Raw genomic sequence first — 23187 nt, 5'->3', positions numbered from 1 at the left:
GAAGGGTTGGGAGGAGGCAGATGAGTGAGAGAATCAGGAGAGGAAGGCGATCCAGAGGGAATCACGCCACAGAAGAAAATTTCACAGTCGATGTGGGCCTGGGCACCTCTGCAGCAAAGAGGTCAAAGAACTCATTTTAAACCAGTTTCACGTGTGGCCTCTCTCCACGGTGATTACGGGCATTCTCCCAGGACAGAGCCCATCACGGGCTGAGGGCTCTGCACGCTGTGTGTGGTTGGAGGCCAGTGCTTATGGGAAACAACATGGGACTGTATCTCAGTTGCCTGGTACAGAACTGGATCTTAGTAGGATCTCAGTAAATGCCGAATCAATGAACGATGTGAAAACACAGGCCAAGTTCTGGCGCTGCCACTTGCTAGTGTGATCCCGAGACAGTTATTTTTAGCTTCTCTTGAGAACTCACCTTGTAAAAGAAAGATAATTATATCCACTTCTTAGGGCTCTTGCAGGTATGAAGTGAGACAACATACAAGAGCATGTTGTGTAAACCGTACCACTTTACAAATGTACAGGAGTAGGCATGAAGGTGGGGGCTGAGTCAGTAAAGTCATTCATGGCACTTCTAGCAAACAGAGACACAGAGATGAGGCTTGGGAGCTGGGATAAAAAAGGATTTTTATTTTACTGAATGGATGGAGGCTACAATTTAGGAAACAGATTTGTTCTCTCCAGGGGGTACAACCCTTCAATTGCACAGGGGGCGGTGGGCCCCTGACCCAAAACTCACTCTGTTGAGTCCTCCTGCTTGGGTTCTGTTGAAATCAAGGATTAAGACTTTCTAGTTTTGACAGAACCTTTTGTGGATTTGTCACTTTAATTAGTTTTGGCAGTTTATCTGGTTTCTTTTCATTAGTGGAACAGCCAGAGTCCTGAGATTACAAACCCCCTCCAGGCTCCTGGGGATGATTCCAGTCTTTGGGGTCCTGGTCTTACAAGAATCTTGACTTGGCTCTTCCTGGAAGCTGAGCTATGACCACAGGACAGAAGCCAGCTGCAGCAGAGACTCCCTAAGCTGCCCTCAAAGGAGTCTTGTCTCTGTCAAGAGTGGAGCAGCCAAGCATGTCCCGAGCCATGAAGCTGTCTGGCCCCAGCCCTGTGTTTCATCAGTGATACTGTTTTCTCTAGACCAGCAACTGGGTCCAAGGGGTAATTGGATGACTCAGGTCAGAGGACCAAGACCTTTGCAAAGAGACAGGAGTGAATCTTTCACTGCTCTGCAATTTCTTTCCAAGTACTTTTTCTTTATTATGAAGTCAATTTTAAAATATTATAATCTTTTTTGTAAAAGAAAAAATTATTCATACCCTCACCAGGGATCAGAAGGCCCAGATTCCAGTTATCTGCTACTTCTTAGCTTGTGTGACCAGGGACCAGTTCCTTAATTTCCTCATTCACCAAATGAACTACTAGCACCCTTACATTCTAGCCTTAGGGCTGTTATAAAATTAAATGAGAGAGGGGACTTCCCTGGTGGTTCAATGGTTAAGAGTCTGTGTTCCCAATGCAGAGGGCCTGGGTTCAATCCCTGGTCAGGGAAAAGATCCCGCACACCACAATGAAGATCTGGCATAGCCAGAAAAAAAAATTAAATGAGAGAAATTTCCCCTTGGCAATCTTCAGTTTATGGGTTAATCTCTAGCCGATGTGCCTGCTGGCTTTCCCTCTGTGGTCTGACAGAAAGAAGAAGGGGTAGAAACTGTTGTTTGTTTGAACACTTGCCATGTTCAGTTCAGTTCAGTCGCTCAGTCGTGTCCGACTCTTTGCGACCCCAGGAATCACAGCACGCAGGCCTCCCTGTCCATCACCAACTCCCGGAGTTCACTCAGACTCACGTCCATCAAGTCAGTGATGCCATCCAGCCATCTCACCCTCGGTCATCCCCTTCTCCTCCTGCCCTCAATCCCTCCCAGCATCAGAGTCTTTTCCAATGAGTCAACTCTTCGCATGAGGTGGCCAAAGTACTGGAGTTTCAGCTTTAGCATCATTCCTTCCAATGAACACTCAGGACTGATCTCCTTTAGAATGGACTGGCTGGATCTCCTTGCAGTCCAAGGGACTCTCAAGAGTCTTCTCCAACACCACAGTTCAAAAGCATCCATTCTTCGGCGCTCAGCCTTCTTCACAGTCCAACTCTCACATCCACACATGACCACAGGAAAAACCATAGCCTTGACTAGACGGACCTTAGTCGGCAAAGTAATGTCTCTGCTTTTGAATATACTATCTAGGTTGGTCATAACTTTTCTTCCAAGGAGTAAGCGTCTTTTAATTTCATGGCTGCAATCACCATCTCCAGTGATTTTGGAGCCCCCAAAAATAAAGTCTGACACTGTTTTCACCGTTTCCCCATCTATTTCCCATGAAGTGATGGGACCAGATGCCATGATCTTCGTTTTCTGAATGTTGAGCTTTAAACCAACTTTTTCACTCTCCTCTTTCACTTTCATCAAGAGACTTTTTAGTTCCTCTTCACTTTCTGCCATAAGGGTGGTGTCATCTGCATATGTGAGGTTATTGATATTTCTCCCAGCAATCTTGATTCCAGCTTGTGTTTCTTCCAGTCCAGTGTTTCTCATGATGTACTCTGCATAGAAGTTAAATAAGCAGGGTGACAATATACAGCCTTGACGTACTCCTTTTCCTATTTGGAACTAGTCTGTTGTTCCATGTCCAGTTCTAACTGTTGCTTCCTGACCTGCATATAGATTTCTCAAGAGGCAGGTCAGGTGGTCTGGTATTCCCATCTCTTTCAGAATTTTCCACAGTTTATTGTGATTCACACAGTGAAAGGCTTTGGCATAGTCAATAAAGCAGAAATATGTTTTGATCAGCCATAAAAAAAATAAGCATTTAACTCCAGGCATTTAATCCTTGTATACTATAAAGCAGACCTTATATTTCCCAATCTACAGATGAAAAAGTTGAGGTTCAGAGAGCTAAGATACAGTGCCTCAAGTGATACAGTTGGTAAGTGACAGAGCCAAGAGCTGAACCCAGGTCTGTCTGGCTCCAAAACCCATGCTCTTTCTTCCACACAAAGTCAGTGTGAACTTGGCTTCTTTCCTAGCCCTTCCCCTCCAACATCGTTCTCACTTCTCAGGTAATGCAGAGAGTGCCCTAGGCTCACCATGGTTAGGTCCAGGTCTAAAACTGCTTTCAGTTCAGTTCAGTTCAGTCACTCAGTTGTGTCCGACTCTTTGGGACCCCATGAATTGCAGCACGCCAGGCCTCCCTGTCCATCACCAACTCCCGGAGCCTACCCAAACTCATGTCCATTGAGTCAGTGATGCCATCAACCATCTCATCCTCTGTAGTCCCCTTCTTTTCCTGCCCTCAATCTTTCCCAGCATCAGGGTCTTTTCCAATGAGTCAGCTCTTCGCATCAGGTGGCCAAAGTATTGGAGTTTCAGCTTCAGCATCAGTCCTTCCAATGAACACCCAGGAATTTAGGATGGACTGGGTGGATCTCCTTTCAGTCCAAGGGACTTTCAAGAGTCTTCTCCAACACCACAGCTCAAGCATGAATTCTTCAGTGCTCAGCTTTCTTTATAGTCTAACTCTAACATGCATACATGACTACTGGAAAAACCATAGTTTTGACTAAATGGGCCTTTGTTGGCAAAGTAATGTCTCTGCTTTTGAATATGCTGTCTAGGTTGGTCGTAACTTTCTTTCCAAGGAGCAAGCGTCTTTAAATTTCATGGCTGCAGTCACCATCTCCAGTGATTTTGGAGCCCCCCCCAAATAAAGTCTGACACTGGTTCCACCGTTTCCCCATCTATTTGCCATGAAGTGATGGGACCAGATGCCATGATCTTCGTTTTCTGAATGTTCAGCTTTAAGCCAACTTTTTCACTCTCCTCTTTCACTTTCATCAAGAGGCTCTTTAGTTCTTCTTCACTTTCTGCCAAAAGGGTGGTGTCATCTGCATATCTGAAGTTATTGCTATTTCTCCTGGCAATCTTGATTCCAGCTTGTGCTTCATCCAGCCCAGCATTTCTCATGATGTATTCTGCATATAAGTTAAATAAGCAGGGTGACAATATATAGCCTTGACGTACTCCTTTTCCTATTTGGAGCCAGTCTGTTGTTCCATGTTCATTTCTAACTGTTGCTTCCTAACCTACATACAGATTTCTCAAGAGGCAGGTCAGGTGGTCTGGATTACAGATGATGATTTCTGACCTTGAACCTGTATCTGCTTTCCTGGTTCCCAGACCGCTTTGGCCTACAAGTGTTACTTGCTCAGTTGTGTCCGACTCTGTGCAACCCTATGGACTATATATAGCCTGCCAGGTTCCTCTGTCCATGGGATTCTCCAGGCAAGAATACTGGAGTGGGTTGCCATACCCTTCTTTAGGGGATCTTCCCAACCCAGGGATTGAACTCATGTCTCTGTCTTCTGCATTGGCAGGCAGGTTCTTTACCATTAGCGCCACCTAGGAAGGAATGAGAGAGGGGCAAATATACCCTTGGTTTAGGTAGTTTGAGGCAGCTTCCTTCATAGCTCAGTTGGAAATGAATCTGCCTGCAATACAGGAGACTCTGGTTCGATTCCTGGGTTGGGAAGAGCCATTGGAGAAGGGATAGGCTACCCACTCCAGTATGCTTGGGTTTCCCTTGTGGCTCAGGTAGTAAAGAATCCACCTGCAATGCAGGAGACCTGGGTTTGATCCCTGGGTTGGGACAATCCCCTGGAGAAGGGAAAGGCTACCCACTCCAGTATTCTGGCCTGGAGAATTCCGTGGACTGTATAGTCCATGGAGTCGCAAAAAATCAGACACAACTGAGTGACTTTCACTTTCACTTTAGATAGCTTGAATTGTTGAGGACCTTTCTTAAAATAAAAGCAAGACTGGACTCTCAAAAACACCTGGGCATTGAGTTAGAGCTCTGCAAAGTCTTCTCTATCTTTCAGGCAAGGGGGAATTCCTGGAAACTCTTATAATGGCTTGGAAGGGCAAGGTTTGCAGAAGTCACAGAGCTTTGCCTAGAGTTGCTATGTTGGTGTGGGGGTGAGGGGTACAGGGTGGCATCTGCTGGGAATACTGATAAAGCTGTTTTGTCAGGAACCCCATTGGGATTCCATGGAAGAGTGTGTTCCAAATAATGGTATAAAGTTACTCCCACTCCCCAATTCAGGACATCAACTTAATTCTTCACCAGCGGAACAGGTTGAGCTGATGTTTGTTTTCTTAGAGAAAATTGAAAACCTTCACAAAAGTGGCCAGATGCTTCAGTAAGCAGGAGATGGGAGAGGTGGAGAGAGGAGATCAGTGGTCCTCCAGGTTGGGTCAGAGTCCTCTCGGCTCCAATCTGCTTGGCAAAGCGGTGGGTCTGCTTGTGTCTATTTCTTTGTATCCATGAATGTCAGACTGCTCCCTTTACATCTCTGCTGGGGGTATGGAGGGGAGGAGGGAATGGGGAAAGGTTCCCTATTTAGAAATTGCATTGAGATGGGAAGACAATATGACACATCGGCTCATGTCAAAAGAGCTCATTCTTCCCGCCTACAGCATTAGCAATTTCCTACTGAGGTTTAATTTTTTAGAAATTATTATTTTGTTTTAATTTATTTTATTTGTAGCATAACTCAACAGGACACTGCAGCTCAGAGCAGGGTGGGAAGTTTCCAAGGGCAGTCAGGCCACTGCCTAAGAGACTTGGGGTGGGGGGCAGGGGAAGTGTACTTTGCTTATTTCTGATCAGAGTAGAGCATAGGAGTGGGAGGCCGCTGGCTTTTGCCTCAAACCTCCTCTCACTTTGCCTCTTACCTCACCTCCACCTGCTTCTCCTGCTTCTGAGCAGTCTGGCCTATGGAGTGGGGGGAATCCGGTTTACAATGCTCCAGCCACGACTGTACAGGAATGAGAGTAACGAGGGAGGAGAAGCCCAAAGCGAGTCTGGACATTTTAAACTCACCCTCTTCTTCAGAGCCAGCAAAACCTCACTCCCTCCTTCTTTTCCCTGCTCAGCTTTCTCCTTTCCTCTCCTGCAAGATCCTAGAGTGTGGTTGCTGGAAGAAGCCTCAAAGAGCTTCTCATCCCACTTAGTCATCTTGTCAATAAAGAAACCAAGGCTCTTACGGGAGCATGACTGCCCCAAGGCTGGTTTGGTGCACCAGCCCTGGGACCCAGCCCCCTGGGGCACAACTCTGTGCCCTTGTTTGCCTATGCCTTGCTGGCTCTGCGCCTCCTTCACTTTCCCATCTTTAACCCAAAAACTTAGAATGTCTTCCTGGGACTTCCTTGGCAGTCCATGGTTAAGACTCTGAACTTCCACTGCAGGGGGTGTGGGTTGGATCCCTGGTCAGGGAAAGAAGATCCTGCAAGCCAAAGAGAGGTCAAAGAATAATCTTCTTCTGAGAGATAAAAGTTGAAGGATACACGGGGATGATCCACAGAGATGATATGGGGTGGGAGGTGGGAGGGAGGTTCAGGATTGGGAACTCATGTACACCCGTGGCGGATTCATGTCAATGTATGGCAAAACCAATACAGTATTGTAAAGTAAAATAAAGTAAAAATTAAAATTAAAAAAAAAAAAGTTGAGGGATAACAATTTCACTTCTTTCTCTCCTTCCCTACCCAGGTCTGAATAGGACTCTGGAGTCTGAATTTAGTATTTTCATATGGAAAGAAACCTAGATGTGTTTTGGGAGTGGGCTTGCAGTCTAAAAGGATTCTAAAGAGGAAAGAGTCCCATTTTTACATGAGGATTTTTTCTTTCTGCTTTGTGGCTGGTTATGTGAACAAATGTATCAGCAGTTAACTGTGGGGAGAGGGCAGGAAGATGACAACTAGGGCAGAGCTTTGCTCTTAATGTAAGAATTATTAAATAACTACTTTTCCTTTTATCTCTCTTTCTGAATCAGTGTTTCTTTATGGGCCCCTTTATATACATGCCAGTTCTGTGTCTCTCTGTTCTCTTCATCTCTCTCTTATATTTGTCTCGCTACATGTCCCTCTCATCCTCTGCCTCTCCATGTGACTCTCTTTCTCTTATCTCTGTCTCTCTTATCACTCTCATACACACACGATCACTTACACAGTCCAAATTCAATAGTTATTGACTGAACGGGGAGCCTGAGCCCCCTGCCCACAGCCCTGTCAGAGCGAACCTTTTTCTCCCCGTGTGGTTGAGAAATGCCAGGTCCGGAGCTGCTGCCGGGGCGCCAGAGACGCTGCAGAGCTGCCTGCCGAGTGTGGAGGCAGAATCCGGGAACAATGAGAAATTATCTGTTAATTCTCGGTTTCTGCCACCTGCTCTGCTCCGAACAGGCTCCTTTGCCTTCAGTTTAGATGCAAATTGTTGTAAAGCAAAATATTGATTTCCCTGCATCACAGGCCTGGGCCCTTGGAACGAACCAGTGTTTTTTTCATTCTTTGCAAAGGCAAAACAAGGCGCTTTGTTCTGCAAATTTCCCCAGGAACTGGAGAAGGGGAGGGAGAACTTGCTGCTGAGTAACAGAGCTGCCATAAACAGGAGCAAAGAGCCGTTAGTCTCCACTTGTTATTTTATATAAATACAAACCTGCCCCCTCAGAAATCGCTAATGAGTGTGTGACAAGGGGCCTCTGAGCTCCAGTCTCTCCAGGTGGTGGAGGGAAAACCGATGGGACCTCTGGGCTCCTCAGGTGGGTCCTTAAAGCACTGGGAGGAGAATGGGGACTCCACAGCCTCACTCGTTCTTGGCACTGCAACTGAGCACCTCTCACAGGAAGGTGGCCTGGGTTGCATTGTGTGGCCGGGATCGTGTCTTCTCAGTAACTCCCGCCTGCCTTCCAAGTCCTCCCGTGTCGCAAGCTCCTGAAGCCAGAGTGAAAGCTTCGAACCCGCCGCAATTGCCCGGCCTACCTCCCTCTCCTAATGGGGTGCCCATGCCACCAGTTGCATCAACGGAGCCTTCAGCACCATGGACAGAGCTAGGGAGCGCAGGCGGTTTGCCAGGGTCCTCTCAAGCATCGTCTTGACCCTCCGTACCTGGGGCACTAGCTGCCCAGGGCTGTCAAGGGCCGGCTAGCTCAGATGGCGCACGATGGAGACCGCCAGGAGCTGGGGCTCCGAATCTCCTCTCTCCGGGAAGTGAGTCACCGCCGGAGCCACTTCCAATTAGCGTGTTAATTAGGAGGAAAGACCTTCCTCCTCCACCCGCCACCCGGATACACACCAGTCCCCTGGCTTTCAGAGACTGCAGCTAAATTTTCCTTCTCAGCTCTGGGAAGGCAGAGACTTGAACCTGGAGTTTCGGGTGAACCCCACAGAGGAAGAGGCCCACCCGCCGACCAGCCGAGAATGCAAGATTTTTGTGAGAGGCCCCGCAGGGGCCTGGCAGCTGTCCACAGACTTCCAGGTTGAAAGGGGCACCTAAGAGCCCCCTCAGTCAACCTGCTTCTGGACCTTACGCCACAGTTCCGAGAGGCGAGTTCTGCCCAGTCTAGCCTCAATCCTTCCTTTTAATTTTCGGTCTTTTTGGCTCTTGTTATGCTTAACAGCAAGCGTAACATCGGTAGTGTTACACCGAAGCCGGGAGATGGGTCTGGCGGGAACCGAGGGCCCTGTTGGAACGCCCCCCGTTCTTATTCGCCAGGAACTTTCCCCTCCGGTTGCCATGGAGAGAGACGGCCGCTGCCTCCCGTCGCCATAGCAACGTGCGGGTACCGCGGACAGCAGGAATGCGGGGCTCAGAAAGTCTTTTTGCAGTTCACATCGCCCCACAGTCTTGGGGTCTTCTGCCTTCGAAGCTGGGACAGGGGACAAGTCTGACTAACTTCCCTGATTAGGAACCCTGGCCAAGGTCCTCCCACTCCTAGCAGGGTCATCCATCTTTCTAGAATAGGTTTCTCCATTTCGTTGCCACTTGTGTGGCATGTGGCAATTTACCCAGTGTTTTCACAACCACTGTCTTTATATCTCCCCGCAGCCCGTGAAGCACTCGTTTTCATTTCTGCCCCTTTCACAGAGAGGAAAAATTGAGGTTCAGGGAGGCCCAAGGTCACACCAGGCCGTGAATGCGGAGCCGGATCCTAGGCTCTTTCCCAGGTCTTGAACCCTCCAGGATGCGGGACAACTCGGTCCCTCCGCCTTGAACCGCCCGGACTCAGACCGGTCGCTGAGTGTAGAGGGGGCGGCCGTGAGGCGCCAGACTTGCCAGCTGCCGCGGGATGCCACGTGAGGGGCGGAGACCCTGCGGGGAAGTGATTAAAAGCCGAACGGAGCCGGAGGGGGCCGCTGCGGGGAGGGTCTTCTTGGGGCCGCCTTGCCCCGCCCCAGTCCGGCCGCGGCGCGGGTTCCGGCGGCTGCTTGGAGGGCTGCGGTGTCCGGGGCATGAGTGGGGTGCGGGGGACCGGAGAGCCTCGGTGCCAGGCGGCGCTCGAGGTCCTGGCCTCTCTGTGCCGGGCCCGGCCGCCCCCTTTCGGGCTGGACGTGGAGACTTGTCGGAGCTTCGAGCTAGAGCCCCCAGAGCGGAGTCCGAGCGCTGCCGACTCAGGTAACAGGAAAGCAGAGGCCCCTTCCCTTCCTGGAGTCTCGCCCTGGCTGTCCCTGCTCCTCAAAGCCCCAGCTTCGGGAACCCCGGAGCTTAGGTGGAGAACTCTAGCTCAGGATTCTGGATTCGGATCCAGCCCCGGCTAGTGCACTGGCCATCGCTCGCAGGACATAGGGACGCGAAGGGGATCCGGGAGGGAGAGAATACCCCCTGCTCAAGCCTGTGCGACTCTGCGGGGCCCCGCGGAAAGCCGGGCTCCCAGGATGCGGCTCCCCGAGGGGCCTCAGTTTCCCTTTTGCTCTCTCTGCTTGCCCCGCGGGCAATCTTCCCGGGGAGGGGGTCCGTGGAGCAAGCAGGAGACCAGGGACATTCCGGCTGAGGAAGTAACTCGTCTCTTCGGAGGCTGTCAAGGTCCCGGGTGCGTCTGTCGGTCTGTCCCGTCAGTTCATCCGATCTCTCGGGGAACGCGGCCCCAGCCCCCTGGGTCTCTCAGGGAGAAACTTGGGTCTGCGCCTGGCACGAGGTCTTTGTGTCCGGGTGTCTCCGACTGCGAGTGGCTTTCTGCGTCTCCGCTGGGGGGCGGGGGGCGGGGTGGGGGAGGGTGTCTCGGCATCCTCCCCGCCGCACCCCCCACTCCCCACCCCTATAACTCGCTCCCTCGGTCTCTCTCTGACTCACTCGGACTCGGGGCCGATGAGCGACGGAGCCGGTGTCTCTTGCCGACTTCGCCAAGCGGGCGCCTCCTGCCCGAACGGCGCGGACCCTGCGCCGGACGCAGTCCCAGGCGGCTGCCGAGCCCAGGAGGGAGCCCGAGCCGGGTCGAGCTCGCCGGAGCCGGTGAGTCCGGAGCGCGAGCCCCGCGGGGCCCGGGCCTGGCGGGCAACTGCGGCGTCTCCCGGGAGTCGCGACAGCGGGAATGGCGTGTCGCGCCTTGGCGGCGGGAACCGCGGGAGGGTGGGCGGCGCGGCGGCCGGCCCGCCGCGGGTATCTACCTGCCTCGCCCGCGCCGCGCGGCCGCGCTCGCCCCCGGCAGCCGGGCTTCTTTGTCCGGATCCCGGTGTCTGGAGGGTCCTGGGCGGGAGGGAGGAACGGGCAGTGGGGAGAGGCTGGGGGCAGTGTGAAACCCCGAGAGAGAATACGGAGCGGGGGTGGGGAGGTCCTGCAGGGACCCGGGCTCCGGGGTTCCTTTGGCTCCACAGACTCCACCCCTCCTTGTACCCCAACCCTGACCCCCGTGGCGCTGGGCCTAGAGGTTCGCTGGGGTCGCCCCGCGGCGGCGCATCATCCGCGCGGGAGAGCGAGGAGGGGGCCCCGAGAGGCGGGAATTTTATCTCCACGCTCTTCTCCTGGGACCAGAAGCGGGGACTGGAGCCGCGGTTCTGGGAGGAGATACAGGTGGGGTAAGCGCTCCAGAGGCCGTAGGTTCCAGGCCCTGTTTCCACTTGAGGTTAAAGGTCGGAGATGTAGCTAGGTCCTAGGTTAGGAACAGGGCTGCTGGGGAATAGGAGTAGTGGGCCTGGGGGAGGCTTGTGTGCGTCAGGGGGCTGTGTCCAACCGTGGGGCGGGTGGAGCCCACTTCGGCTCTGTGTGGGTTGTAGGGGGCACTGCTCCCCCCAACTCTGGTCCTGGCAGTGTTTAATCAATGAGCTGATTACTGCAGCAGAAAGGACTGAGGTTAGATATGCAGAACTTTTAGAGGGTGGTACGGTAGTGAAACCCCGAGAGAGAATACGGAGCGGGGGTGGGGAGGTCCTGCAGGGATTGATTGTTGATTCTTCTTGAAGAATCTCTGAACAAATTAGGCCCAGTAAGTATTATCAGATTTTGGTTCTCAGGTGCCATCACCTCCTGCAGTACCCAACTCCGTATGCTTGTCAGACACACAATTTTCCCCAAGTCAGGGAGTCTCTTCTTGCCTGCCTCTCCAGCTCCCTTCCCTTCTTTGCTCCAGTGATCCTTCTCCAATGGGTTTCTTAATGCTTGCTCTGACCCCCTCAGACCCTAAAGGGGCTAATTCAAGGTGAGAACACACCTGTCGAGTTCTGGATGGAGACTGTTCCTCCTGTCTGTTTAGAAAAGAAATGCTAAGGGTGGGGGGCAGCTGGCATACATAGGTACACATCCTGATACAGGGAGGCATTGGTGTTCTGACTCCAGAGGGACACCCCATAGTCTGCAATGGCAGGTACCTGGATGGCCAGGCTGGGGATGAGGGAAGGCTGAGGAGTAAGAGCCAGCAGGCCCAGATGAATCAGTATGCCTTCTCTGCAGGCTGCTTCAGAAAGCAAGGTTGAGTTGTCAGCCCTGGGGAACTTTAACTTTGGCTGCTGAGTCACAAGCCCTGGGCCAAGCTGTGGAGGGAGGGGTCTGAAAGGGATGGGAGAGGCAGAAGAAGACCCTTGATCAGAGCAGGAAAAAAAAATGGTTAAGTGTGGCTTTGGGATCTTGCAGGCTTAGGTGTGCATGGAGTCTAGGGTGATGCTGTGGAATTTGGGATCAGGCCCTGAGGTATCCCACCTCCCAGGCATCCCAGAACAACTGCATTCCAGAACTGTCTGGGTCCAGATTCTCCATTCAGAGAAATGCTGCATCTTTTCATTTGCAGTTTCATGAAAAATGCAAGTGATGAGAGTATTCCCAGATCCCTTTGCCATTGAATGTTTTCCTCTGCCTTTCTACTCCTGTAAGTCTCCAGCTTATGCGATTTTAAGTAACACCCTGAGATTCAACAACTGAGATTCAGACTCTACTATCATTTTCAGGCACCCTCTTATATGCCAAGGTCTGTGATACGAATTGCACAAGAAATCTCAATCAGACCCTGAATTGGAAACATTTTGTACACAGCTATCGGAGCTAAAAGCAAGTCCCATTTTTTCTTTAAAAACATTAAAGGTGAAGGGTCTGCTTTCATTCTTACTATCCACCTGCCCTCACCACCTCCCCCCACCCCCACCCCAGGGATACTAGCAGGCAGTTCTTCACCTTTCTTTGTGTCCTTTGCCTTATGGAGGTGAATAAACTTTTTTTTTCATAAGCCAAGTTGCAGAGTGTTAGGTGTGGGTAGCTTGGGTTCTGATAGCATTCTCAAGGTAGTAAGAAGTACAGAGTTGTTCCAGAAAATGCAAGGATCTGTTGAGAGAGCCTGAGCGGCCCTGCCCCTCCCGGGTTGGCAGGCAGGAATGATTATTCTCTGGTGCACTTATGGCCATGAGATGTGTGTGATGTTTGTTCACTTTTCTAATGACTCTGGAGATGTTCTGTGATTCAGCCACCTGGCTTTGAAGTTGGCCTTTTGCAGCACAGATAATATTTCTCCTGCTTGTGATGCCAAATTAAATGCACAGCATTTCATCCAAGCACACGAAACAGTTCTGTTTCTGTAACTGAGTCAGTCCCTCACTCCTTGATGGAAGGAAGGAATTCTGCAGATTTTGCCCTCTCTGGGGAAGAGTGCAATACAGAATCCTTTAGAACCCATGGTGATGAGATTCAGACTATGGTGCGTCTTGGGCTTTAAGACTCTAGAACCAGGATCAAGGATCTAGGCGTTGTAGAGCCCTTGGATTTACAGTTCTAGAAGTTACCTTCTCTCTGTGTGGGAACTTCAAGAGTGGGGATGGTAGATACAGAATGTTCTATCCTCCCAAGCTCTGCACAAAAGGTATGTTCTTTTCTAATTGCTCTAGCATGACTGGGTCCTCCCTGTCCACAGAGTTGGGGCATGAGGTGTGACTGGGAATAATGAGGACTAGGATTGAAGCGTGTGGATCAGGCCAGTTTTGTTTAGGTCTGTGTAGGGCTTCCCTGGTGACTCAGATGGTAAAGAGTCTGCCAGCAATGCAGGAGACCCAGGTTCAACCCCTGAGTCAGGAAGATCCCCTGGAGATTGAAATGGCAACCCACTCCAGTATTCTTGCCTGGAGAATTCCAAGGACAGTGGAGCCTGGTGGGCTACAGTCCATGGGGTTGCAAAGAGTCGAACACGACTGAGTGAGTAACACTTTCACTTTCCCACAGAACTGTCTGGAGTGGGGTGGGGGGAACATAGGGTAAGAGAAAAGTCCTGACCCAGCTAAGTGGCACCCCTGCTAGACCAACTTAGGAAAAGATGCCTAAAAACAGAAGGTGGAGAAAAAAGGGAGGGAGATTTAAAAATAAAAACAGAAGGACACAGCCACAGCTAGGAACTGACAGCAGAGGGACTGAAAAGTGGAAGTGAGCCGGACATCCAGCTCTGGATTCTCCAGGTATATGATACTACCTTATCCCTCCCTTCTCTCTATGCGGGGGCTGAACTGGTTTTCTTGCTCCATGAGGACCAGGCAGACCTCTTTTATCACTGGTTACAGGTATAAACAGGGAGACGGAGGTGGAGGAAAAAGAATCCAACATTCTGTCTGCCCCTCTCCCCATCATCCCAGCCGTGACTGCTCCATTCAGAGGGGCCACATGTCCTGACCACCAGGCAGAAAGGTACAGTTACCATCCACCAAAATAATAATTCTAAAATAATCCCTAAATTAATGCCAATGCTCTGTTAGCTATGACACTTCATATTAGTCTCCGATTTATCCCTGAATCCTCTAATGATGGTGGAAACAGGCACCCAGTCATAAAGCTTGGTGCGGCTGTAATTAGTCCAGCATTGTCTCTCCTCATCACAGCTTTTCCAAGAGCATTAATTCCTTCTCTGTTTGGACTCCACTAATTATCCCCATCGGTAGTTCAGCCTGGATCTCTGAAAGGAAAGGAAGCAAAGGCTTCCTGCTTCCCCTCCCCCCTAACTCTGAATTTTAATTATACCAGGTTCTTCTAATAAATTTACAAGCAGAGCTTATTATTAATGGAAGATGTCTGTGAGCCTCAGAACAAAATAGCCTTCATTGTCCCAACACACACACACACACTCTCTCTCTCTCTCAGGGATTTCTCAGGTACATTTCCAGATGGGACTTTTCCAGGGGCCATTGATTATTTGCCTGATGGCTATAGTTTCTGCATCTTCCAGGGAAGGAGAAAGAGACGGGGGATGAGGAGGCTGGCCCCCAGAATTCTGCCCAGGTTCAGAGGGTCAGGCCAAAAACCTGAAGATGCTCCCCACCCTCTCCTAATTATAGTGAAGAAATGCCTCCCCAGCTCCTCTGCCCAGACTTTGCCTCTGGACACTTTAGCTCTGCCTCCAGACCCCTCAGACCCTGGGCTTCGACATCAGAAAGTCCCCAGTTCAAATCCCAACTCTTCTGCTTAGGTACACTTTGTACAAGTTACTACCTTAACATCTCTCAACTTAGTTAACTTTATCTTTGAGAAAGTGAAAGTGAAGTCGCTCAGTTGTGTCCGACTCTTTGCAACCCCGTGGACTGTAGCCCACCAGGCTCCTCTGTCCGTAGGATTCTCCAGGCAAGAATTCTGGAGTGGGTTGCCATTTCCTTCTCCAGGTGATCTTCCCGACCCAGAGATCGAACCTGGGTCTCCCACATTGCAGGCAGACACTTTACCCTCTGAACCACCGGGGAAGCCCTTCTTTGAGAGGTGAATATTAATTTCTTAGGTAGGATGTAAAGATTAAGAGATCTTATAAGGGGCACAGCACTTACTATATAGAAATAAATAATAAATGCTGTTACTAGGGCTTCCTTTGGAGAACGCAATGGCACCCCACTCCAGTACTCTTGCCTGGAAAATCCCATGGATGGAGGAGCCTGGTGGGCTGCAGTCCATGGGGTCGCTGAGTCGGACACGACTGAGCGACTTTCTTTTGACTTTTCACTTTCATGCATTGGAGAAAGAAATGGCAACCCGCTCCAGTGTTCTTGCCTGGAGAATCCCATGGGCAGAGGAGCCTAGTGGGCTACGGTAGTCCATGGGGTCACAAAGAGTCAGATGCATCTGAGCAACTAACGCTTTCATTACTAGTGTTTGTATTAATGGTTTTGACCAGACTCTTTTCCCTTCCTAGATTAGACACTGCACCTTCCAGGGTTTGGGGTCTCTGAGTTTCTTGCTGCCTGCTCCCTGAGTTGTGCGGGTCTGTGCCTCCGGCTGTGTTTACTGGGAGCTCCTTCACTGAGGCAGCTTTCGCTCTGCAGAGCCTGACATTGCCCATTTCTGAGGGTCCATCAGCGACCCCAGACCCTGCAGCCAGCTTTCTCCAGCTTTGAGGGGAGCAGAGGAAATGGTCCTTTCTTTTCACTTCTTCTCTCCAGTTTATCTTTTCAATTACAGTCTGTTAGCAAGAATGTCTGTTACTGTTACAAAATGGATCTTCCTGACATGGAAGCCCATTAGAAGCATGGGAACAATAGCAAGCGATGAGAAAAGCTGATAAATCCTAACACTATGGGTGGAGAGAAGAGGAGGGGGCACTGAAGTATCAGGGCTCTGTCTCTGAAGAAAGAAGTGTCAGTGGGGAGATAAGAAACGCCTGGGTTGCTAATTAATAGCCTACCGTTTTCCAGAGAGGGAGGCCATGAGCCATCCACCTCTCTCACATGTTTGCCCCCTGGTCCCATGTCCCCCTTCCCTGCCTCAATGCCCAAGCTTTGGGTCCATTCTGTACCCAGGGAACTGTTACCCACCACAAAAACAAAAACCAGGAAGAAGTAACAGCAACTTACCTTCGGGAACTTTCACCACATATTGGGCTTCCCAGATGGCTCAGTGGGCAAAGAATCCACCTGGCAATGCAGGAGACACAGGAGGCACGGTTCAGTCCCTGGGTTGGGAAGATCCCCTGGAGGAGGAAATGCACCCTACTCCAGTATTCTTGCCTGAAAAATCCCGTGAACAGAGGAGCCTGGTGGGAGCCTACAGTCCAAAGGATTGCAAATAGTCGGACTGGCTGAGCAACTAAGCACACCGCGCCCCCACCCCCCCACCATGTATCCAGCATTGTGCTCAAGGCCTTACTTTATCTAATATTTACAGTGATTCTTTGACGTAAAAGAAGAGCCCACTGTTTGGAGAAGTTAAATAACTTGTTCAAGGTCACACAGTTGATGAGCATGCTCTGTGGTCATTCTGGCACTGGTGCTCAGTGGAGATGACTGCCTCGTGTCTCTGAGCACTTCCCCAGTCCAGGCTAGAACCCACGTGCCCTGCCCAGCACCAGATCGCTGGGTGTGTTTCCGAAGCCAAGTCCCATCGCTCTCTGCTCTCCCAGAGGCTGCTGGGTAATTGGTCAATACGGTTCCCCAAACCAGGTGCCCATAAAATACTGGTCTCCTCTGATACCTAATACTGAGCAATGGACTTCTTTTCCCCAGTTTCCAAGCAAACTTTGCAAAAGCATAGTACGTTCTGAATTATACACTTTTCTTCAATGAATTTCTTCTTATTCCTTTGGAGCTTGCTTCTGTTCACCAGCTGGTTGGTGGCAGTAATGGCAAAACAACTGAACAATGAGTGTTGACAGAAAAACTTGGAGATGTGAGATCTTTCACAAAGGATGTATTACATCTTGAGATACAGGGAGATCTAGCTATAGTATATATGTATTATAATACATATTACAATATAGAGAGACAGAATAGAATAATTGTATTATCTTAATATATATATTACATAAGAGAATAATTGTATTATTGCCACTGGTAAATTGTTCCTAGTTTGTAATGATAAAGTTAAAGCTATCTCTCTTATTAGTGTTCATGGTTTGCATGTGTTCTTCCCACTAAACAAATTGTAAAATTAAAAGATGTTCAAAATCAGACTGGGCAGAACTAGATAATTCTAATAAAAATAGCAAAATATATATTATATGGCTTACTACATTCTAGGCACTGTCCTTTGCACTTTTGATACACTTGATCCCATTTAAATCTCACAATGACCCTATCAGGTAGATACTATTACTCTACCCATTTTACAGATGATGAAACAGAGTCTGAGAGAGATTAAGAGTCACAGTTGATAACCAGTAGAGGTGGACATTGAATGAGCCCAGTCTGACTCCAGGACAGTGCTTCTTTCTCTCCAGACTGAAGGGGAAATAAAGAAGGAAAAGGAGAGGAAGAAAGAATAGGAATACAAACACTTAGGAAGTTCGTCCTCTTTTTCAAAGTGTAGGACTTTCTCCCTTACCTGAGGCTTACCTCTCTTTCTTTTATTGGAGGATAATTGCTTTACAGTGCTGTGGTGGTCTCTGCCGTACGTCAACACGACTCAGTCATAGTTATATATATACATTCCCTCCTTCTTTAGCCTCCCTCCCCATCCCTTTGCCCCCTCCCCAGGTCATCACAGAGCGCCAGGCCGGGCTCCCTGCGTTGCACAGCGGCTTCCCGCTAGTTCTCTCTGCTACACATGACGGTGTATGTATGTCAGTGCTGCTTTCTCAATCTGTCCTACCCTCTCCTTCCCCCACTGTGTCCTTCTCCTCTCTTACCATGAACCCAGTGTATAGTATAATATGAAGAGCACTGGGTCAGAACTCAAAAGGTGGCTAAAGTGCCCATCAAAATGCTATCTGCCTCACAGGGTTGAGGTTCAAATAAGACCTGAGCGGGGAAACGGCTTTGAAGGCTGTGTATGCACCTGCAATTTACTAGAGGCAATGCATCCTGGTGGGTTGGTCCCAGCAGGCCCGGGGTAGGAAGGCAAGTATCTTAGGTCACCTGGGCCTTTGGACAGCCCTTTGTGACACATTTTCAGCCAGGCTCTGCGGGCAGGCTGAATTCCAGGCCACATGCAGTGATTTTAAAGGAGCTAAATCCTCTGCAGTCATGCCCACGGTGGCCTAATTCTGGTCTTACCAGCCTTGCTCACCACCTTGTTCCCCTGTGGTGTGAACCCACTCAGCATCGGGACCTAATTCTCTTTGCATGGCCCACCTGTGAGGTATCCTGGAAGAAGAGTCTCCAGGCAGAGGAAGGGCCTCCTGGCCTTACATAACCAGTATTGAGCATCAGGTGCCAATTCCCAATAATCTCACAGCGCTGAGGGAACAAGAGCTAGGGGTCATGTGGAGACACATTCCAAATAGCAACCGTGCTGAGGAAAAATTGATTCCTCCATCTCTCTTTTCATTTATGAATTCAGTTTTTTTTTTTTGTCAGACTGAACATTTAAATACACTCTCTGCTCTCTTGATTCCCCCCATTTCTCCCCCTTTCTCATTAAAATTCTAATTATTACCAGAGCAGGAAAGATGTATGATCAAAGGAAAGCAAAACCCTAGAAATACCTTTTGTTTTAAGGTGACTCATATTGCAGAGAATGCACCCGGAACCGCTGTAACAAAGAACAGATGTGGAGGGCTCAGAGATGGCCAGATACTTTTAAATACACACACACACACACACACACACACACACACAATCTGTGGTATATACTTAGCTATATCTGTGGTAGCATTCCTGTGAACCCCAGGGGTATCAGGGCTTAAGGAAACAGTCTCCAAACTATTTAGATCATGAAATCATAACAGCAAAATTTATTTTTGTTTAATACTTCCAACAGGTGTTTATTTGCTCCCATGTTCTATACACATGTACAAAAGGGGTATTATAAAGCTCACTCTCCAAACACGTGGCAGTTGTGTGACCCTGGGCAATCTATTTAACCTTCTGTGCCTTAGTTTTCTCATCTGCAAAATGAGGATAATAATCTTCACCTGTTTCACTGGAGAGTCGTAAATGAGTGAATACATAAAAAGCATTTTGTGCCTTGGACATTTTAATTGTTCATAACTTGACTAAATTCAATAACAAAATTCATTACTATCAATTTGTATATTATAATTCTGATCTTTTTAATTTTTCAGAAAATGAATAAGTATTCAAGAAATCTGATATTTTTTTCTCTTACACTCCCAGGATGCATGCACACCGTAATTGGAGACCTTTAGTCTAGAAGTTCACTTAGAATCAGTTTGGCCCCTAGCAGTCTCTAGTGGGCTAACCTCAGCTCCTATGCTGGGGAAAGGCTCCCAGGTCTCTGTGCAGGGGCCTGGGGGCTGGAGAAGGTGGCAAAAGGCATGAGGGTCCTATGTTCTTATTCCTTAGTCCTGAAGGTGATAGCTGATCAAGGCCAATACCCTACAGCCAGGGAGTCGGGAGGCAGTGCTACCTCCCCAGAGAGGATGACTGATGTTTTGGCCTCTTCCTCAGGTCCCTCTGGAAGGAGGAGAGCTTTCCCTGGGGCCTCTGCTGTGAGAGTTCTCTTGATCCCCCGAAGAGGGACCAAGCATCTCCCAGCCTAGTTTAGTACCAGGAATATGGCAAGTGCTCAGTAAATATTGGTTGAGCGATAATGACAGCTGTTTTATTTGACATTGATCGACTGATTCATTCATTCTCATGTGTCAGTTTCTATGCTGAGCCCTGAGTCAGACAAATAAAAAATAACACAGGGTTATAGTAACCTACAGTTTCATCCAGGACAACAGTCTGAGACAGTGGAATGAGCCCCAGGCTGGGTGGGCAGTGGACATCTGGACCCTGGTCTAGGCTCTGTGATCTCTGACCGCAGCCGAGTCCCTCGTCTGGAACACTGCTCCCACCTGCAGAAGCACAGCCTGACCTCGGTACTTGTAGGGTCATTCCTCACCTTAAATCCCAAGATTCTTAAGGCTTGGGACAGGATAATTCAGAGGCTGCAAGCTCATAGGCCTGCAGTGGCAGGCAAGTAATAGGGAGGAGCTGGTGAGCACACAGCCTTCTGAAGGGCATTGCCAGTTCTCAGCATGTGGGAGCACAGGTCCAGTCACCAAACCCTCAGGCCATTTCCAAAGAAGCCAGGAATCTGGTGTGATGATGACAATGGTGATGATGGAACTGCTTGATTTTTCAGTCATATGCAAGCCAAATAAGCCTTCTCTTCTGGCTTGTCTACAAGTGACCTTTGTGCAAACCCATTGGTTCAAGTCTTCCTGATGTCTCAGAGTAAGAAGAGGCCTTGAGCTCAAAGGTTCATTCCTAAAGGTGGGGTGGGGGTGGGGGGTGTGCTTAGTAACTTCTCCCAGAGAGAGGCATCCTTCATCCATCTCCTAGGGTAATGGACATCCTACTTGGGGCACAGGGTGGGAGAGTGAGTGCCTGCCTCTGAATCAATCTTGACTTTCAAAAATACCAGTGTTACAGCAGAGCTCTCACACAGCCACAGGAATGCAGGCAAAGGACAGCTATCGGAATTGTTTGTATTTAGCTCTGAAGTAAACTATGTGGATCAGATTCCAGCTTGGTGTGGTGTGTGCGGGCTCAGTCATGCCCAACTCTGTGCAACCCTATGGACTGTTGCCCTTCAGGCTCCTCTGTCCATGGAATTTTCCAAGCAAGAATACTGGAAAGGTTGCCATTTCCTTCTCCAGGGAGATTCCAACTTCATACAAATATTTTTTGAGCCTACTATGTGCACACTTCTGGGAGTACAGAAGAAGCATTGGATCTAATCCCCACCCTCAAGGAGATTATGCTTGATCTCATTCTCTTCAAGTCAACCTACTCACTATATATTAGCTCCTGCTGTGGGCTTGGCGGGCTTGGGGTGAGTGAAGAGAATAAAGTATCTCAGCCTGGGGCCCCTGATGCCTCACAACCTGTGGAGGAAGAGAGCTGTCTGCAAAAAACTACACTGCTATAAGTCTGGCCATAGTAACAGTTCTAATAGAAATTCAAACAGCATCCAAATGTGAACGCCTCACGAATTTGCACATTTGCTTAGGCTGCTATTTAAATTACTTTCCTTTCCCCGGGCACACGCCAATAGGGAGTCGGGGAGGCAGCCCAGGTGCTCCCCAAGCTGGCGGTGGGGGGAGGGGCGAAGCTGGAGAAATCAGCCTGAGGTGAACACGAGGCTGCAGATACTTCACAAGTTGGATGTGGAGCACTGACCCTACAACCACCCCTCCTCTGCCTGGGCAGCCTTCTCATGACCACTCTTTTCTCTTCTTCCGTCTCTGTCCCTTGTGTGTGGCCCCTCTTTGACAACCCTTCCCGGCTTCTCCCCACCTCTGTCTGTCTCTGTGCCTCCCTGCCTGGCTGAGGGCAGGCACCTCTGTCAGCCTCCTCGCAGTGGTAGTTATTGTGTGTGGCGTGGCCCTGGTGGCAGTTTTTCTCTTTCTCTTTTGGAAGCTGTGCTGGATGCCCTGGAGGAACAAGGAGGCCTCCAGCCCCTCCTCTGCTAACCCCTCTCCGGAGGCCCTCCAGAGCCCCAGCTCCAGAGGCAACATGGCGGACAAGCTCAAGGACCCCCACACCCTGGGCTTCCTAGAGGCGGCTGTGAAGATCAGCCACACGTCCCCAGATATCCCGGCAGAGGTGCAGATGTCCGTCAAAGAGCACATCAAGCGTCACACACGGCTGCAGCGACAGACCACAGAGCCAGCATCGTCCACCAGGTGAGGGTGGACCCCTCCCTTCCTTACCTCCACATTGCTGGATCCAATACATGAATGAGATTCCAGCCTGTGAGGATCAGAGACCGGAAATAATCATATGCTTATTCTGGTTGGAGAATATGTCAGATGATGTCCTCCGTGGTGGGTGATCGGCTCGGAGGTGGGCACCAGGAGTGACTTCAGCAGAGGAGAACCTTGGAGGTGGGGTGCTGTGCAGGTGGTCAACCCTGAGATGTGCGTGGGTGGAGGTGTTGGCTTGTCCAGAGGGAAAGGAATATGCAAAGGTGCAGAGGCATAAAAGTTAATGACGTGTCTGTGTCCACACCGCCTCTGAGATGGAGTCTGCAGTGTGTGGGAGAGAAGTAAGAGATTCCTAACATTTTGAGAAGGAGAATAGCCTTTGACAGAGTTCCCTGCCTTACAGAAATTGTATACAACATTCTTTATCTGAACAAACAAAATGACAAAAAAAACCCCACCATGTAATGACAAAAACCTACTCTAAATTCAGAAACATTTAAAAGACGTGAAACATGCATGCATAAGGCGTTGTATTTATTAAAAATTTGGGGCTCTTATGGATTCCTGGGTCCAGGATCCCAGCGGACCGGCCAAAGGGAAGCAGGGCCGGTCTTCAGAATGAAAGCCAGAAATGGTGCACATGCTGGGTCACATTATGGAGTTTGTTTTTTGACATCAGGCAAATTGCTCATTTTCCTAAGCCTCAGTTTTCCCAACTGTGAAATAGGGCTAATGACGCTCATAAGGTTGCTGTGAGGAGCCAATGTAAGAATCCATGAGATAATAAGAGCTTATTATACACCTGGCTCTGTTCTAAGTACTTTGTGTGCATTCATTTCACCCCGCAGCAATCCTATGCAATTGCTACTTCTATTTTTTTGTATCTTATAGTACAGAGAGATTAAATAATGTGTCCCAGTTCATGTAGCTAGAAAGTGGCAGAGGGAAAGGGGGTGATGATCAAGGTCGTGGTGAAGGAGCACTGTATGGAGGCTGGGAAAGGATGGTCCTTCTAAATAGGGGAGCTTTTTAAATACGTGAACCAGAGTCACGTCTACCAGGAAGGAAACCTAGAAAGTCAGAAGCAGAAAAGCAGGGGAAAAGATCACAATGGCTAACGTTTACTAAAGCTTGTTATGTACCAGGCCCCCTTCCAACTGCTTTACGTGGATTAAGACATGCGCACAAAGTGCGGCAGAGATAAGGCGGTCAACCAGCAGGAAGTAAGGGGGGCCTCACACGCGGTAGGATGAGCCGGAGTCCTGAGCCGTGTCGGTCTGCACCCCGCTCTCCCGTCCCCTCACTCTCTCACCCCTCCG

The 23187-nt window shown here is 49.5% G+C and overlaps 1 protein-coding gene and 1 long non-coding RNA gene across 7 annotated transcripts in view; one reads left to right on the top strand and one right to left on the bottom strand.

Annotated features, from left to right (window-relative positions):
* Positions 1 to 619: 619 nt before the first annotated feature.
* On the bottom strand, positions 620 to 16383 carry LOC132659466 (uncharacterized). Its single transcript, XR_009599969.1, has 2 exons — positions 16128 to 16383; positions 620 to 4033 (listed from the first exon to the last, which is right to left on the bottom strand). It is a non-coding gene; the product is annotated as an uncharacterized LOC132659466 (long non-coding RNA).
* The window catches only part of SYT6 (synaptotagmin 6), a 66352-nt gene continuing 52456 nt past the window's right edge, over positions 9292 to 23187 (top strand). For 2 of the 6 annotated variants that reach the window (XM_042252888.1, XM_042252885.1), the window contains exons 1-2: positions 10179 to 10344; positions 21582 to 21847. In XM_042252888.1, the coding sequence (XP_042108822.1) occupies positions 10201 to 10344; positions 21582 to 21847 (410 nt within the window). In that variant the 5' untranslated portion in view covers positions 10179 to 10200. Of the gene's footprint in view, positions 9511 to 10178; positions 10345 to 10755; positions 13984 to 21448; positions 21848 to 23187 lie in introns of those variants that run through there. The other 4 variants (XM_027973430.3, XM_042252895.2, XM_060413151.1 and 1 more) reach the window with 4 other exon arrangements.

Source organism: Ovis aries, chromosome 1 (assembly GCF_016772045.2).
Source record: "Ovis aries strain OAR_USU_Benz2616 breed Rambouillet chromosome 1, ARS-UI_Ramb_v3.0, whole genome shotgun sequence".
NCBI classification, from domain to species: domain Eukaryota; kingdom Metazoa; phylum Chordata; class Mammalia; order Artiodactyla; family Bovidae; genus Ovis; species Ovis aries.
Note: the sequence above shows the minus strand (reverse complement) of the source record. Positions and strands in the feature narration are given on the sequence as shown.